This window comes from Oncorhynchus keta, chromosome 9 (assembly GCF_023373465.1).
Source record: "Oncorhynchus keta strain PuntledgeMale-10-30-2019 chromosome 9, Oket_V2, whole genome shotgun sequence".
In the NCBI taxonomy this organism is placed as follows: Eukaryota; Metazoa; Chordata; class Actinopteri; order Salmoniformes; family Salmonidae; genus Oncorhynchus; species Oncorhynchus keta.
The window spans coordinates 28,630,890-28,648,914 of NC_068429.1; the positions used below are offsets into that span (position 1 = coordinate 28,630,890).

Genomic DNA, 18,025 nt, shown 5'->3' on the forward strand with positions numbered 1-18,025 from the left:
GGAAGTTTGCATACACCTTAGCCAAATACATTTAAATTCCCTGTCTTAGGTCAGTTAGGATCACACTTTATTTTAAGAATGTGAAATGTCACAATAATAGTTGAGATAGTGATTGTTTTCAGCTTTTATTTCTTTCATCACATTCCCCGTTTGTCAGAAGTTTACATACTCAATTAGTATTTGGTAGCATTGCTTTTAAATTGTTTAACTTTAGTCAACCATTTTGGGTAGCATTCCACAAGCTTCCCACAACATGGTGGGTGAATTTTGTCCCATTCTTCCTGACAGAGCTGGTGTAACTGAGTCAGGTTTGTAGGCCTTCTTACTTGAACACGCTTTTTCAGTTCTGCCCACAAATTCTCTATAGGATTGAGGTCAGGTATTTGTTATGGCCATTCCAATACCTTGACTTTGTTGTCCAACTTTGGCAGTATGCATGGGGTCATTGTCCATTTTGAATACCCATTTGTGACCAAGATTTAACTTCCTGACTGATGTCTTGAGATGTTGCTCCAATATATCCACATACTTTTCCATCCTCATGATTTGATCTATTTTGTGAAGTGCACCAGTCCCTCCTGCAGCAAAGCACCCCCACAACATGATGCTGCCACCCCCGTGCTTCACGGTTGGGATGGTGTTCTTCAGCTTGCAAGCACCCCCCTATTTCCTTCAATCATAATGATGGTCATTATGGCCAAACAGTTCTATTTTTGTTTCATCAGACCAGAGGACATTTCTCCAAAAAGTACGATCTTTGTCCGCATGTGCAGTTGCAAACCGTAGTCTAGCTTTTTCATGGTGGTTTTGGAGCCGTGGCTTCTTCCTTGCTGAGCGGCCTTTCAGGTTCTGTCGATATAGGACTCGTTTTACCGTGGGTATAGATACTCTTGTACCGGTTTCCTCCAGCATTTTCACAAGGTCCTTTGCTGTTGTTCTGCACTTTTCTCACCAAAGTACATTCATCTCTAGAAGACAGAACGCGTCTCCTTCCTGAGCGGTATGACGGCTGCGTGATCCCATGGTGTTTATACTTGCGTACTATTGTTTGTACAGATGAACGCGGTTTCTTCAGGCATTTGGAAATTGCTCCCAAGGATGAACCAGGCTTGTGGAGGTCTACAATTTTTTTTCTGTGGTCTTGGCTGATTTCTTTTTATTTTCTAATGATATCAAGCAAAGAAGCACTGAGTTTGAAGGTAGGTCTTGAAATACATCCACAGGTACACCTCCAATTGACTCAAATGATGTCAATTAGACTTTCAGAAGCTTCTAAAGCCATGACATAATTTTCTGAAATTTTCCAAGCTATTTAAAGGCACAGTCAACTTAGTGTATGTAATCTTCTGACCCACTGGAATTGTGATACAGTGAGTTAAATAATCTGTCTGTATACAATTGTTGAAAAAATTACTTGTGCCATGCACAAAGTAGATGTCCTAACCGACTTGCCAAAACTATAGTTTGTTAAGAAGAATCTCGTGGATTGGATGAAAAACGAGTTTTAATGACTCCAACCTAAGTGTATGTAAACTTCCGACTTCAACTGTATATACTGTTTTCTATACTATTCTACTGTATCGTAGTCCGTTCGCTCTGACATCGATCGTCTATATTTATGTAGTCTTAATTCATTCCTACTTAGATTTGTGTGTATTGGGTATATGTTGTGTAATTTCTTAGATATTACTTGTTAGTAATTACTGCTCTGTCGGAGCTAGAAGCACAAGCATTTTGCTACACCAGCAATAATATCTGCTAATCGCTTGTATGTGACCAATGCATTTTGATTTGATTATTTTAGTTTTCCGCATAGACTGACCTTCATGTCTTAAAGTAATGATGGACTGTCATTTTTTTATTTGCTTATTTGAGCTGTTCTTGCCATAATATGGACTTGGTATTTTACTAAATAGGGCTATCTTCTGTATACCACCCCTACCTTGTCACAGCACAACTGATTGGCTGAAATGCATTAAGAAGGACAGGAATTCCACAAATTAACTTTTACCTTTGCACACCTGTTAATTGAAATGAGTTCCAGGTGACTACGTCATGAAGCTGGTTGAGAGAATGCCAAGAGTGTGCAAAGCTGGCATCAAGGCAAAGGGTGGCTATTTTGAATACTCTCAATATAAAATGTATTTTTTGGTTACTACATGAATCCATATATGTTATTTCATTGTTTTGATGTCTTCACTATTGTTCTACAATGTAGAAAATAGTAAAAATAAAGAAAATATTCACAAATTCTACAGCACAATGGCAGAGTCATGTCTCAAGTGTACAACTAATAATGCCTCAATAATCCATGCTTTCTGGGAATGCTATATAGTCCAGAAGTTGTGGGCAGACCTAAAAAGTTGGCTGTCAGAATGATTACAATGTAAACTTACATTTAATCTGTCTCTCTGCATATTTCAAGACATGGCATATGGGGCTGTAGTGAGATACTCAATGCACAATTATTGGACAATTCTTTTCTCATCACTCATCTTGAAAAACGTATACTAAGTATTTGGAAGTCAGTCAATTCACCATCATTGACACACTTCGGAGGGAATCCAGGACTTTTGATTGGAGAAGCATCCAACCTTCACTGTGGGGCCAATTTTGGCAAAGCATTTCATGATGAAGCCGGTGACGAGGGTGGTTAGATCGACAACGCTATCGGTGGAGTCCCGGAACATGTTCCTGTCAGCGCTAGCAAAGCAGTCCTGTAGCATTGCCATCTATTCGGACAACCATTTTTCAATGGAGCGCGTCCTGTTTACCTCCTGTTTTGAGCTTTTGTCTATAAAGGGGAAGCAGGAGTATAGAGTCGTTGTCAGATTTGCCGAAGGGGGACCAGGGAGGGCCTCGTGTGCTTGCTTGTGAGTAAAAGTGGTCCAGGACTTTATTACCCCGAGTGGCAAAGGAGAATTGTTGTTAGAAGTTGGGCATCACTTGTTTTAGTGATGCGGAATTATATTATTTGCATCAAGAAAAGCAAGCTTTGGGTGCATGGTTTCCTGCATGTTTATAGCCTCGTACAGTTCGTCAAGTGCCAGCTTTTTGTTGTTTTCCTGAGGTGGAATGTATACAGCAGTTACGATATCAGAGGAAAACTATCTCGGGAGGTAGAATGGTTGGCATTTGACCATCAGGTATTCCAAGACGGGTGAACAATAGGTCGAGACTATCGCTAGAGTCAGAACACCAGTTTGTTGATGAAGAGACATATCCGTCCCCCTCTGGTTGTCCCTGAATCCGATGTCCTGTCCCCTCGATGAATATCTTGTTCAAATGCCATCAAGGGCACATCGACAGATTCTCCTTGTCAGCTTTGGGAGTTGAACTAGCAATCGTTCGGTCACAGGAACCATGCTCTAACCACTAGGCTACTTGCTGCATGGAGTGCAGGTGACTGCATTGTGCAAATGCCAAACATTGCTGACCGAGCAAAGATACAGTTGCTGGAAGGGAAGGAGAGAAATTAAAGGACAGATTTATAGGTAAAGATCCAAACGCTGGAGCGTTGTCAATCTGTCTGTCGTTCTATTAAACACCTTATCGGTTCTCTCTATTTCACCATTTACTCATAACTCTCCAGAGAATTAAGATGTTGCTCCGATCCTCATTCATAGAGAACAAAAGCAGAGCACATTTTGCCTCTGAGCAGAGCTTTTGTGACATTGATGGTCATGTGACGATCACATTCATGCACTGCAGTTTTTCATTTCAAGGCTGACTTGAAGCGGAAGCTAGAATCGGTGAATGAAGAATTTGATTGATGCCCACTATTCATTGCATCCAATTAGCATATGGGGGAGGGGTATGGTGGGTGTGTGCGTGTGTGCGTGCATGCGCTTGGCAGCACATACATATGTGTGTATGTAAATGTCCATGTGTGTGTACATATCCTTATTCCTGCCTCTCTGCTGTGCTGTGTGTGTGCAGTGTTGAAACGAGGCAAGGTAAAGAAGAGTAAGAATGACCTGATTGGTGCTGAGGAGGGAGACGATCACTTCACTGACATGTCCTCTGTTGGTAAGACTCAACCGTCCTGTACTCCTATCTGACTGACCAGTCAACTGTCTGACTGACCCCAACTTTCACATTTGACCTTAACTGACTAAATCAACCTTTGGCTAACACTGACCTTTTAGATAAGTCCTTGAGCTTGTCCTCACAGCTTGTACCTTATCTAAGCTATTGGGAAAATGTGTCATGTTCCCTCTCTGGTGACCTTTGGCCTATTAAAATGTTTTCCTATTCTCATGCATCTTTTTAATGCCTCGATGTACTTAACTGTTGTCTCTGGTATGTAAAAACAAATAACAACACTTGTTGTACAAGGAAACTCTACTCACAGTATCATAGTCAGAGGTTTTGCTTGTTTTACTAATTCTTTGTATCAAATCAAATTGTATTGGTCACATACACATGTTTAGCGGGTGTAGTGAAATGCTTGTGTTTCTAGCTCCAACAGTGCCGTAATATCTAACAATTCACAACAATACACATAATACACACATACCTAAAGGTAAAAGTGTCATGGGGATGCAGGCTTTACACAGTCACCCAGAGGTTAGGTTCATTAAATGTTCTTATTATAAACAAACTATAACTATAACTCCAAGATAATGGAATTAGAGTTTTAATATGAATGAAATTGAGTTTGTTTCACAGAAAACATCTGTAATTGCTTGTCTTTGGGGGAAATAACCATGACCATGACCTCCTAACCATGATAATTGAAATGATTTAGTGCATTCACATTAAAAGCACCAGCTGGATTCCTCTCCTGATAACCTCCAGTGGCTGTTTTACATCTAAATGAATGTCATGGGGATACAGCCTTTACACAGTCAAATCTTATATCTACATTTTTCCTGTTCTAGACTAAAGATACAATTTCACTCTCATTGAGGCAGATTACATAACCTTTTAATTCCAAAAAATTGCACATTTTCAGAGTGGAAAGTGAGAATTGAGGATACATTTTTGCCTTAGTCATTTGCGTCTTATCCATTTTAGTCTTAGTCGTGAAGGTCTTTCAATTAGCAAAGAAGCTTGGATTTATTCAGGTGGAATGTAGCGTGAGAGTCTAAATATGGAGCTTCTAGTGCGGTTGATTACAGCCTGAAGTAGCCTCAATACTCTTATACTTATACTGTTCCCCCTCAGATTCAGAAATACAGACATAATGCTGGATGCCAATAGTTTTGTTTCTAAACTATTAGAACATGTAATATAATGTTCAAATCACCCTAGACTTGCGGATGATGACTTGATAATGATGAACAGTAAATCCCTTTAGGGAATGTGACGTGATGTATGGCATGATACACCTTTCTGTGCTGACTTCCCTACTTTCCCTAGCCCCCCCAGGCTCTCCGTTTGGCCGAGCCAGCGTGAAGAGCAGTAAGCTGGAGAGCTCGTCCTACTTCCGCCGCAAGGAGAGGAGAATACGTTTCTTCATCCGTCGCATGGTCAAAGCCCAGAGCTTCTACTGGGTAGTACTATGTCTGGTGGGCCTCAACACCCTGTGTGTGGCCATCGTCCACTACGACCAGCCTGAGTGGCTCACCACTGCCCTCTGTAAGTCACACACACACACGTGTATGCACACCAGGCACGTGCACACACACAGATGCCTACACACACATGCACAAATACACACACATTCACAATCAAATGGATGATTATTAGTATCTGATGCATTTAGTCATTGATGGTTCTCCATCCCCCTGGAACCCCAGACCTGGCAGAGTTTGTGTTCCTGGGTCTGTTCCTGTCTGAGATGAGCCTGAAGATGTACGGCCTGGGAGCCAGGAACTACTTCCATTCCTCTTTCAACTGCTTCGACTTTAGTGTAAGTCACCATAAATGGCTGTGCAATACCTTTAAGAGCTAATTAATCTGTCTCAGATACAGATGCTTACTTAATTTGACTTACATGGCAACTGGATACATTTTTTATATGATAATTAAATGTTGAATTGTTTGATGTTAAATGTTGAATTGAATCAATTGATTGAATTGATTGGTCCTCTGTAGCTCAGTTGGTAGAGCATGGTGCTTGTAATGCCAGGATAGTGAGTTTGATTCTCCGGACCACCCATACATAAAATGAATGCACTCATGACTGTAAGTTGCTTGGGATCAAATGTATGCTAAAAAGTATTTAGAACCCTTGACTTTTACCACATTTTGTTACGTTACAGCCTTATGCTAAAATTGATGAAATAAATAAAAATCATCAGCAATCTACACACAATACCCCATAATACCCCATTAAAAACAGGTTCTTAATTTTTATTGCAAATGTATTAAAAACAAAAAACATAACTTATTGACATAAGTATTCAGACCCTTTGCTATGAGACTCGAAATTGAGCTCAGGTGCATCCTGTTTCCATGGATTATCCTTGATGGTTCTACAACTTGATTGGAGTCCACCTGTGGTAAATTCAATTGATTGTACATGATTTGGAAAGGGTGTACCTGTCTGTATAATGTTGACAGTTGATCAAAAAACCAAGCCTTGAGGTCCGAGACAGGGAGGTGACCTTGGTCAGGGAGGTGACCAAGGACCCGATGGTCACTCTGACAGAGCTCCAGAGTTCCTCTGTGGAGATAGGAGGACCTTCCAGAAGGACTACCATCTCCACAGCACTCCACCAATCAGGACTTTATGGTAGAGTAGCCAGACGGAAGACACTCCTCTGTAAAAGGCACATGACAGCCCGCTTGGAGTTTGCCAAAAGGCACCTAAAGACTCTCAGACCATGAGAAACAAGATTCTCTGATGAAACCAAGATTGAACTCTTTGGCCTGAATGCCAAGCATCACTTCTGAAGGGAACCTGGCACAATCCCTATGGTGAAGCATGGTGGTGGCAGCAGCATGCTGTGTGGATGTTTTTCAGCAGCAGGGACTGGGAGACTAGTCAGGATCGAAGCAAAGATGAAAGGAGCAAAGTTCAGAGAGCTCCTTGATGAAAACCTGCTCCACATTGCTCAGGACCTCAGACTGGGGCGAAGGTTTACCTTCCAACCGGGCAACAGCCTTAAGCACAAAGCAGAGACAACACAGAAGTGGCTTCGGGACAAGTCTCTGAATGTCTTTGAGTTGCCCAGGCAGATCCCAGACTTGAACTCAATCGAACATCTCTGGTGAGACCTGAAAATAGCTGTGCAGCGACACTCCCAATCCAACCTGACAAAGCTTGAGAGGATCTGCAGAGAAGAATAGGAGAAAATCCCCAAATACTGGTGTGCCAAGCTTGTAGCGTCATACCCAAGAAGCCTCGAGGCTGTAATCACTGCCAAAGGTGCTTCAACAAAGTACTGAGTAAAGGGTCTGAGTACTTATGTAAAAGTGATATTTCCGTTTGAAATGTTTAATAAATTAGCAAAAAATGTATTCAATATTGTTTTTGCTTAGTCTTTATGGGGTATTGAATGTAGATTGATAGGGGGAAAAAGTAACCTTTAACATTTTAGAATAAGGCTGTAACTTACCAAAATGTGAAAAAAAGTTGAGGGGTCTGAATACTTTCTGAAGGGACTGTGTGTATGTATACAGTACCAGTCAAAAGTTTGGACACACCTACTCATTCCAGGGTTTTTCTTAGTTGTTTTACTATTTTCCACATTGTAGAATAACTGACACAACTGATTGGCTGAAAGATGGAAATAAATTCCACAAATTAACTTTTAACAAAGCACAACTGTTAATTGAAATACCTTCCAGGTGACTACCTCATGAAGCTGGTTGAGAGAATTCCAATAGTCTGCAAAGCTGGCACCAAGGCAAACGGTGGCTACTTTGAAGAATCTCAAATATAATATATATCTTGATTTGTTTATCAATTTTTTGGTTACTGCATGATTCCATGTGTTATTTCATGGTTTTGATGTCTTCGCAATTATTCTACAATGTAGAAAATAGTCAAATTAAGAAAAACCCTTGAATGAGTAGGTGTGTCCAAACTTTTGACTGGTAGTGTGTAATCAGTGACAGTGATTAGCTGCTGAGTAACAAGTAGTAGCTACTTTGTTACAGTAGCTCTTTCGCCTTTTCTCCTGTCCTCTTCTCCAAAGGTGATAATAGGGAGTATACTTGAGGTGGTGTGGTCTATGATCAAACCAGGGGCATCCTATGGCATTAGTGTGCTGAGGGCTCTTCGTCTGCTCAGGTTATTCAAATTTACCAAGTGAGTGAACACACATTTCTCATACAAGATATCAACATACATTCAGAATCAAATGTGGTGACAATATGAATAATTTTTCCTCAGAGCAATGTTTAGCATTGTCCCACTCTGTCAGTCTATAATCCTATTAAAGTTAGATTGCAATCATTTTATACTCACTAGATTAGTCAATAATCATGTAATTCACAACAAAAATGGAAAATGTGGATCTATTTACCGGTAGTACCACAATCAACCCTCCCATCATCCTTTCCTCCCTATATTCTCCTTGTCCATTCACCACTATCTCCATCTCTTTCTCTCTCTCTTCCTCCTTTCTCTTCTCTCTGCTTTTCCCAGGTACTGGAACTCCCTGAGGAACCTGGTAGTGTCTCTTCTCAACTCAATGAAGTCCATTATCAGCTTGCTCTTCCTCCTCTTCCTCTTCATCGTTGTCTTTGCCCTGCTGGGCATGCAGCTCTTCGGAGGACAGTGAGTATTCCCTACACACTCCTCCATGGAACCTGACCCTTGACCCCTAACTTTTCACCCCTGTCTCCTCTCTGATCCTACACACACCACACCTACCTACCTACCTGATCGCCTCTCTGCCTGCCGACAGCCACAAACACACCATCTGGTGGGACACTGTTTATTATTTAGACCGGAGGCCAGCCAAAATGCCTTCCTCATTGTTTAGTCTGGTTTACACAGTTTACGTTGTTGTTAGATTTTTACCTCAGCGCTCTGAGTCAAAATAAGCTACCTTTCCCATTATATCCTCAACATTGTAGCAGGTAAGAGGTTAGAGCTCTTGAGGGAAACTCCTGTGTCATATTCTCACCTGTCTTCCAGAATGACAGCATTGGCGGGTGCTGCGCTCCAACTGGGCTATTTGGAGGGAGAAAGAGAGATGGTTGCCATGGTCTCATGCTCATTTAAAACTGGCTGTCCCGTCATAATTGCCACGTTAGTCTAGGCTGATGGATATGTGTGAAAACACTCTGACATGCACATGGTGCTCAGCTGTTGGGCCACATGCCTATCGTGATGAGTCTTAATCCATTTTCCTATAATCACCTATGTTCCGACTCCTTATGAAAAGACATGGGAGACAGAGAAAAGGCATTAATAGACTTCTATATTTGAACTCAGACAGTTAATGATTGAGTTGATTATACACTGCAGAAGTTGCATCCCTATCAGCCAGCCTCAGACAAATGTCTCATTAAAATCCAGGGAGGTAGGGAAAGTAAACGGTTTGAGAGAGCAGTCTCCTGCTCCACAGGGATTTGAATGTCTGCAGGACATAACTGCCTGCAGGAGATTTGTGAAAAGCTCAAATCAATTGCTCATATTTTTTATTTCACCTTTATTTCACCAGGTAGGCCAGTTGAGAACAAGTTCTCATTTACAACTGCGACCGTGCCAAGATAAAGCAAAGCAGTGTGACAAAAAGAACAGAGTTACATATGGGATTAACAGTGTGTGCAAATGTAGTAAGATTAGGGAGGTACGGTAATAAATGGCCCAAAGAGGCGATTTGCTATTTACAGATGAGCTATGTACAGGTGCAATGATCAGTAAGCTGCTCTGACAGCTGATGCTTAAAGTTAGTAAGGGAGATATAATTCTCCAGCTTCAGCATCTAGTGCTTTGGGAACAGAGAATTAAAGGAGCAAATTTCTGGCCGCGGTATAATAGATTCAGGGCATAATGTACAGACAAGGGTATGGTAGGATGTGAATACGGTGGAGGTAAACCTAGGCATTGAGTGATGATGAGAGAGGTTTTGTAAATGGAGGCGCCAGGAGAGGTCTCCGCATGTGTGTGTAGTGAGACAAAAGAGCTATCTAAGGCATGTTGATTGGGATTGAGGGCTCTACAGTGAAGAAGATCTAGCCGAGACAGCAGTAGACAAGGCATATCGACATTAGAGAGAGGCATAAAGTAATCACAGGTGTTGGTCGGGAGAGCTAAGACAACGGGCAAATAGCGATGAATGGGCAGAGCGGGTCAGTTAGGTACATATAGAGCCTGAGTTCGAGGCTGGGGCCGACAGATAAACAAAATGAGGTACTGTGTTATTGAAACAGTCCAGGGGGCATCAGCTGTGTAGCTGAGTGATCATAGGGTCCAATGAACAGCAAGGTGAGTCAGGGGGCCGTTCGGTAGTCACTACTACGCTAGACAAGCGAGGGACACAGTGTTCAGAAAAGCTAGCGGGCTGGGGCTAGCAGGTGGTTCTTTGGCGACATCGTAATGGAATAGCATGTTGAGAACACATCGGGCGATTACTTCGGCAGACCAGTCGTGATGGATCGGCGGGGTTCCTTGTCAACAGTAAAGGGTCCAGGCCAGTTGGCAAAATAGGTATTGTAGCCCTAGAATCAGCTGGTATATGGGCCTAGCTCAAGGCTAGCTCAAGGCTACTTGGTGCTTGCTTCGGGACAGAGGAGCGAGCTGGGATGATCCGGTGTAATGATCCAGAGCGGCAGAAATCCGGTGACGCGGTGGAGAGAATGGAATAAAAATAGCAGATCTGTACCACATTGGGTGAGGTGGGTTGCAGGAAAGTATATTTAGTTAGTAGATAGAAATTGAGATTAAAATATACAAGAAAAAAATGGCTATTTAACACGGGATAAGACAAAGATAAACACACATCTGACTGCTACGCCATCTTGGAAATCAAATGCTCAAACCAAATGATCATACGAACAATGGGGAGGATGGAAAGATAATGCAGTAGGAATTATTTTGGGGGGAATTGTGTTTAGTATTCATCTTTATTCACTTGTTGAAACTTGCCAAGTTGATGCAACTTGATTCCATTGATAAAGTAAGCTGAAACAACAAGGGATTTGTTTTTTTAGATCCAACCAATTTTTTTCCCAGTGGTAGGCCCTTTCGTCTTAACTTCGTTCTCATTGGTTATAAAGGATATTTTGTGGTTTTCATGTTAGATATAAACATTTGATTATTACTTACTCTATTAGATAGAGATGGTGTTTTATAGGTGTGCTTTGTATTGAATCCCTCACGTGTTTCAGGGAACCTCTCAAAACTCGAATTTAGAGTGTGGCCACTTTAATGGAAACGGATCCAACGCCTGCGTTCCCTTCTCGTTGTTAACTAGAGCATATTCCTCCCATTCTCCAAAGAGCAGAGCTATTGTCTCAGGCGGTGGGGGGTGGAGGAGGGGGTTGGGTGGCAGAATCCATCGCAGTGTATCAGAGCCTCCTCTCACAAGCCTCTGTTTGAGGATTGATTTAATGACGTCTCTGTAGATGCCTTGGGGGGCGAAACAACAACATCCAATCCCTATTATCAGAGTAAACACTGGAGTTCTGCACAGTGGCATCAGAGCATGCTGCCACCACTGCCACCAGTGTGCCAACCTAGAAAGAGAAAGGGAACGAGGGAAAAGGCTGCATATCTGCAGGTGGACAATCTACAATTTACCACGCCCATGCTTAATATCGCTCTCACACACACCACCACCACCAATGGCTCTCTAAGCAGGGTTCATGAGTTGGTTATAGAGCTGGTTGCTGTGGTAACCCTAGGTGCCCTTCTCCCTATCCAACCACCCCATACCTTCCTTCCTCTGAAGCTCTTCTTCTCACACTACCCCAGCACTTCCTCTGATGCTCTTCTTCTCACATGACCCCATCACTTCCTCTGATGCTCTTCTTCTCACACGTCCCCATCACTTCCTCTGATGCTCTTCTCCTCACACGACCCCATCACTTCCTCTGATGCTCTTCTCCTCACATGACCCCATCACTTCCTCTGATGCTCTTCTCCTCACACGACCCCATCACTTCCTCTGATGCTCTTCTCCTCACACTACCCCATCACTTCCTCTGATGCTCTTCTTCTCACATGACCCCATCACTTCCTATAATGCTCTTCTTTTCACACGACCCCATCACTTCCTCTGATGCTCTTCTCCTCACACTACCCCATCACTTCCTCTGATGCTCTTCTCCTCACACGACCCCATCACTTCCTCTGATGCTCTTCTCCTCACACGACCCCATCACTTCCTCTGATGCTCTTCTCCTCACACGACCCCATCACTTCCTCTGATGCTCTTCTCCTCACACGACCCCATCACTTCCTCTGATGCTCTTCTCCTCACACGACCCCATCACTTCCTCTGATGCTCTTCTCCTCACACTACCCCATCACTTCCTCTGATGCTCTTCTCCTCACACTACCCCATCACTTCCTCTGATGCTCTTCTTCTCACATGACCCCATCACTTCCTCTGATGCTCTTCTTCTCACACTACCCCATCACTTCCTCTGATGCTCTTCTTCTCACATGACCCCATCACTTCCTATAATGCTCTTCTTTTCACACGTCCCCATCACTTCCTCTGATGCTCTTCTCCTCACACGACCCCATCACTTCCTCTGATGCTCTTCTCTCACACGACCCCATCACTTCCTCTAATGCTCTTCTTTTCACACGTCCCCATCACTTCCTCTGATGCTCTTCTCCTCACACTACCCCATCACTTCCTCTGATGCTCTTCTCCTCACATGATCCCATCACTTCCTCTGATGCTCTTCTCTCACACTACCCCATCACTTCCTCTGATGCTCTTCTCCTCACATGACCCCATCACTTCCTATAATGCTCTTCTTTTCACACGTCCCCATCACTTCCTCTGATGCTCTTCTCCTCACACGACCCCATCACTTCCTCTGATGCTCTTCTCTCACACGACCCCATCACTTCCTCTGATGCTCTTCTCCTCACACGACCCCATCACTTCCTATAATGCTCTTCTTTTCACACGTCCCCATCACTTCCTCTGATGCTCTTCTCCTCACACTACCCCATCACTTCCTCTGATGCACACGACCCCATCACTTCCTCTGATGCTCTTCTCCTCACACTACCCCATCACTTCCTCTGATGCTCTTCTCCTCACATGACCCCATCACTTCCTATAATGCTCTTCTTTTCACACGTCCCCATCACTTCCTCTGATGCTCTTCTCCTCACACTACCCCATCACTTCCTCTGATGCTCTTCTCTCACACGACCCCAGCACTTCCTCTGATGCTCTTCTCCTCACACGACCCCATCACTTCCTCTGATGCTCTTCTCTCTCACACTACCCCATCACTTCCTCTGATGCTCTTCTCTCACACTACCCCATCACTTCCTCTGATGCTCTTCTCTCACACGACCCCATCACTTCCTATAATGCTCTTCTCCTCACACGACCCCATCACTTCCTCTGATGCTCTTCTCCTCACACGACCCCATCACTTCCTCTGATGCTCTTCTCCTCACACGACCCCATCACTTCCTCTGATGCTCTTCTCTCACACGACCCCATCACTTCCTCTGATAATGCTTCCTCTGATGCTCTTCTCCTCACACGACCCCATCACTTTCCCTCTGACCCCATCACTTCCTCTGATGCTCTTCTCCTCACACTACCCCATCACTTCCTCTGATGCTCTTCTTCTCACATGACCCCATCACTTCCTATAATGCTCTTCTCCTCACACGACCCCATCACTTCCTCTGATGCTCTTCTCCTCACACGACCCCATCACTTCCTCTGATGCTCTTCTCCTCACACGACCCCATCACTTCCTCTGATGCTCTTCTCCTCACACGACCCCATCACTTCCTCTGATGCTCTTCTCCTCACACGACCCCATCACTTCCTCTGATGCTCTTCTCCTCACACGACCCCATCACTTCCTCTGATGCTCTTCTCCTCACACGACCCCATCACTTCCTCTGATGCTCTTCTCTCACACGACCCCATCACTTCCTCTGATGCTCTTCTCTCACACGACCCCATCACTTCCTCTGATGCTCTTCTCCTCACACCACCCCATCACTTCCTCTGATGCTCTTCTCCTCACACGACCCCATCACTTCCTCTGATGCTCTTCTTCTCACACGACCCCATCATTTTCTCTGATGCTCTTCTCCTCACATGACCCCATCACTTCCTCTGATGCTCTTCTCCTCACACTACCCCATCACATCCTCTGATGCTCTTCTTTTCACACGACCCCATCACTTCCTCTGATGCTCTTCTCCTCACACGACCCCATCACTTCCTCTGATGTTCTTCTCCTCACACGACCCCATCACTTCCTCTGATGCTGTTCTCCTCACACGACCCCAGGTCTCGAATGGTTGAGGGACAGCTGTTCGGGAACTGTGGGGGGTCCTTGGAGGGTTTGGGTTTCACAAGATTGTGATCATGAAAAAGGAAATTATGACATATATTTCATATCACTATCATGCACACGCACCCTCACACATAAGGATGGCTGTGTTGTGGAAAGACTGATACATGTTTGATAGTGTCTTGATGCTGTATTGTTTGTCCTTCATGTTCTAATACTTTAATGTTACCCCTTCCTTGTGTTTTTTGTAATAAATAATTATATATAATAACAAAAAGAATGGTCCACCACCCAAAGGACATCCAGCCAACTGTACACAACTGTGGGAAGAATTGGAGGCAACATGGGCCAACAGCCCTGTGGAACACTTTTGACACCTTGTCATTCCACAATGAATTGAGGCTGTTCTGAGGGCAAAAGGGGGGTGGGGGGGTGCAACGCAATATTAGGAAGGTGTTCCAAATGTTTGTTATACTCAGTGTAGGACTCTATGTAACTGCTATTGCAAATGCTAAGGTAAGTCCATCAACATTGTTTTGATGGATATTGATATTGTTCAACAATTGACAAAACTGCATGAAAAAAAGTGCTCTTATGAAAATGTGCATCTTCTCTGAACACTGTATGAAGTGTAGAAAACAAATGATCCGTTTGTTGCAGGGGACGGTGAGCATTTGACCGTGTTAGAATTGAAGGATCATCATAGGTAGCATGTATCTATAACATGGGGTTTGTGCTTGTTCTGTGGGATGACCATACATCCCTCCATTGCATCTTTATTTCTCACTTCTTCACATCTTCTCCAGTTTCAAGACTGCGGACTCAGGTTTTGGCGGGTTTGTTCCTCAAAATGGAAGAGGTCATTTTAAGATGGGGTGGGGGTTCTTGACAACTTGAGCAGCATTTCCTCTGTGTGTGTGTGTGTGTTCCTCAAAATGGAGGTCATTTTAAGATGGGGTGGGGGTTCTTGACAATTTGAGCAGCATTTCCTCTGTGTGTGTGTGTGTGTGTGTGTGTGTGTGATTGGTAAGGTCATACAAATTACCTGGATAATACTTGGGCATGTCTTATTGCTTACAGCCCATAATTATTTATTTACTCAATTTAAAAGTATCTGTTTTTACCCTCTATTCCGCTGAGCTTTGCATTGACTATAATGGAGGTTTTTGACCTGTCTTGTTTTGTGTAATAACTATAGTCACAGCTACAGACACACAGCTACCTCTGATGTTCAGGTCTCTTCTACATGTTCTCATTCTCTGGCTGCATCCCAAATGGCACCCTGTTGCCTTTATAGTGTGCTACTATTGACCAGAGCCCTATGGGCCCTAGTCAAAAGTAGTGCACCATGAAGGGAATAGGGTGCCATTTGGGACGTAGACTGTCTGTTTTTCTGCACTACACCATGTAGATTGTTCAGGCGTCACATCAGGAGTGCTGTGAAGGTCGGAGCTATGGAGCTGTGTGGCTCCCTCCATGGTGGCTTGTGTTTCCTGGTGTTGCATGGCTCTGTATTATTTGATGACATATATAACAACCTTCACCGCCATCTCTGAAACCACTCCTCACCTGAAGCCTTGGAATGCACAGTGTCAATCCCCACATTCTCTCAGAACTCTATTGTACCTGTGTATAACATTATACAAGGTTCTGTTGGTGTGTGTAGGAGTGTGTGTGTGTAAAGGTTTCAAAGAGCAGGTTTGACATAGAGAGTCAGACAGAGAGATAGAGACTGTAATGTAACTGTAACAAGGTACAGTAACAATGTGAATGCCTGGGTCTTGAACTCTGAGTTTCTTCTCCTAATTATGTCTACATCATACTGTCAAATCAAATCTTATTTGTCACATGGCCCGAATACAACAGGTGTAGTAGACCTTACTGTGAAATGCTTACTTACAAGACCTTAACCATACAATGCAGAAAAATAAGAGTTAAGAAAATATTTATAAAAAATAAAAAAGCAACAATAACGACGCCATATACAGGGGGTACCAAGAGTGTGCATACTATGTGTATTTGTACTGATAAACAGGAGGATGGAGATCTGTTGTTGCATTGAATTAGTTATAACTGTTTATTTGTTGGAGAAGAGTATGTCTGCCAGATGATGTCAGTTGGCAAACATTAAGTAATTCAGGGTTGTTGTAGCATATCCAATGACTGCAAATGTCATGATACTGGATTTACACATTTCAACTGCTGTGACCATAAAATGCACTCCGCTCAAACCTACATGTAGATGGAAACCCATGTATCTGATTCTGAACATCCTGCCTGTCCTCTCTCAGGCCAAACGTCTTCTATTTGACTCAATCAGTCCATTGTTCTTTCTCCAAGGTTTAATTTTGAAGAGGAGACGCCAACGACCAACTTCGACACTTTCCCGGCGGCCATTCTCACCGTCTTCCAGGTACTCGGTCTCCTCTTCTCTCCATTTAATGAACCAACTCATTTGGCTTTTCACTCTGGAGCTCTATCCTTCAGAATGTTGGACTAGATTAAATCATTGTGTTTTGAACTAAGATAATTTGCAATTAGTGGAATTTGTTGGTCTAACTACTTTTTGTCTCTGTCTCCAAATTACTCGTCTTTCTGTTAGCCTGTGTTATACATTTACTTAAAGTATTAATTGTTGACCCTACATTATAACTAAATATTTTGTATTCTTCATTTCATACACTGAACAACTCCCCCAAAAACTAAATTTTCTACTCTATCTCAACGGCCAATGGCAGATTTTGACTGGCGAGGATTGGAATGCAGTGATGTATCATGGTATTGAGTCCCAGGGGGGCGTACGGCGGGGGATGTTCTCCTCGGTCTACTTCATCGTCCTCACACTCTTTGGAAACTGTATCCTCTCTGACTCTCCGAGTCGTGCCACTGCATGGATATCAGAGATTTCATCTGCATGAAATATTCATATAGTTAAATATAAATATCTCATGTCAAGTGCTGCAATGAGAGCTGTAAACTTTGCCAAATTATTTCCGTGGGGGGGGGCATGCTCCTGGACCCCCTTAGGAGGGTTCCCCCAGTGAATTCTGTCCATTTCAACCTCGCACATTTCCACCACATCCGGTCTGTTGCTGATGCTTGGTTGCAATGCACCACGGCTCAGCCGTGAAATCCACTAAAATTGTGTTAAAGTTTTTCCTGAGCTTAGTTACAACCAGACACGCTCCTGAATGTCTTCTTAGCTATCGCCGTCGACAACCTCGCCAATGCACAGGAGCTCACCAAGGTAAGTTTGATGAACCCACAGAACCACATTCTACCCAGGGAACTTTAAAGAACAATTCTGAATAAAATGACCCCTGGTAACCCATCCCTTCTGGTTTATTGGTCCAGGATGAGGAGAAGCAGGAGGAAGAAGCCAATAAGAAGCTGGCCCTGCAGAAGGCCATGGAGGTGAAGGAGGTCAGCCCCATGTCAGCAGCCAACATCTCTATCGCTGCGTAAGTCGCCCACCTACATGTTCTCTAAACATGGTCTTTCCTGTGTTGTCTTTCCCATATTGTCAAGTATCAGATATAGCTGGTTCTGTTCATGGTCAATGTGCTGTTGGTGTCTTGGTTCTGATCACTGTCTCTCAATGTGTCTCTGTTGTGATTATCGCCTCTGTCCATTTGCATTCTCCTAACTACACAATTGACATGTCTGG

General features: G+C 43.4%; 1 protein-coding gene across 9 annotated transcripts in view; it reads left to right on the top strand.

Annotated features, from left to right (window-relative positions):
- Window positions 1-18,025, top strand: part of LOC118388078 (voltage-dependent N-type calcium channel subunit alpha-1B-like) — a 233,316-nt gene that overhangs the window by 151,150 nt on the left and 64,141 nt on the right. For 7 of the 9 annotated variants that reach the window (XM_052525624.1, XM_052525626.1, XM_052525625.1 and 4 more), the window contains 9 exons: window positions 3,940-4,029; window positions 5,365-5,583; window positions 5,745-5,857; window positions 8,091-8,203; window positions 8,543-8,674; window positions 16,699-16,771; window positions 17,097-17,214; window positions 17,538-17,605; window positions 17,713-17,819. In XM_052525624.1, the coding sequence (XP_052381584.1) occupies window positions 3,940-4,029; window positions 5,365-5,583; window positions 5,745-5,857; window positions 8,091-8,203; window positions 8,543-8,674; window positions 16,699-16,771; window positions 17,097-17,214; window positions 17,538-17,605; window positions 17,713-17,819 (1,033 nt within the window). The remainder of the gene's footprint in view (window positions 1-3,939; window positions 4,030-5,364; window positions 5,584-5,744; window positions 5,858-8,090; window positions 8,204-8,542; window positions 8,675-16,698; window positions 16,772-17,096; window positions 17,215-17,537; window positions 17,606-17,712; window positions 17,820-18,025) is intronic. The other 2 variants (XM_052525627.1, XM_052525628.1) reach the window with 1 other exon arrangement.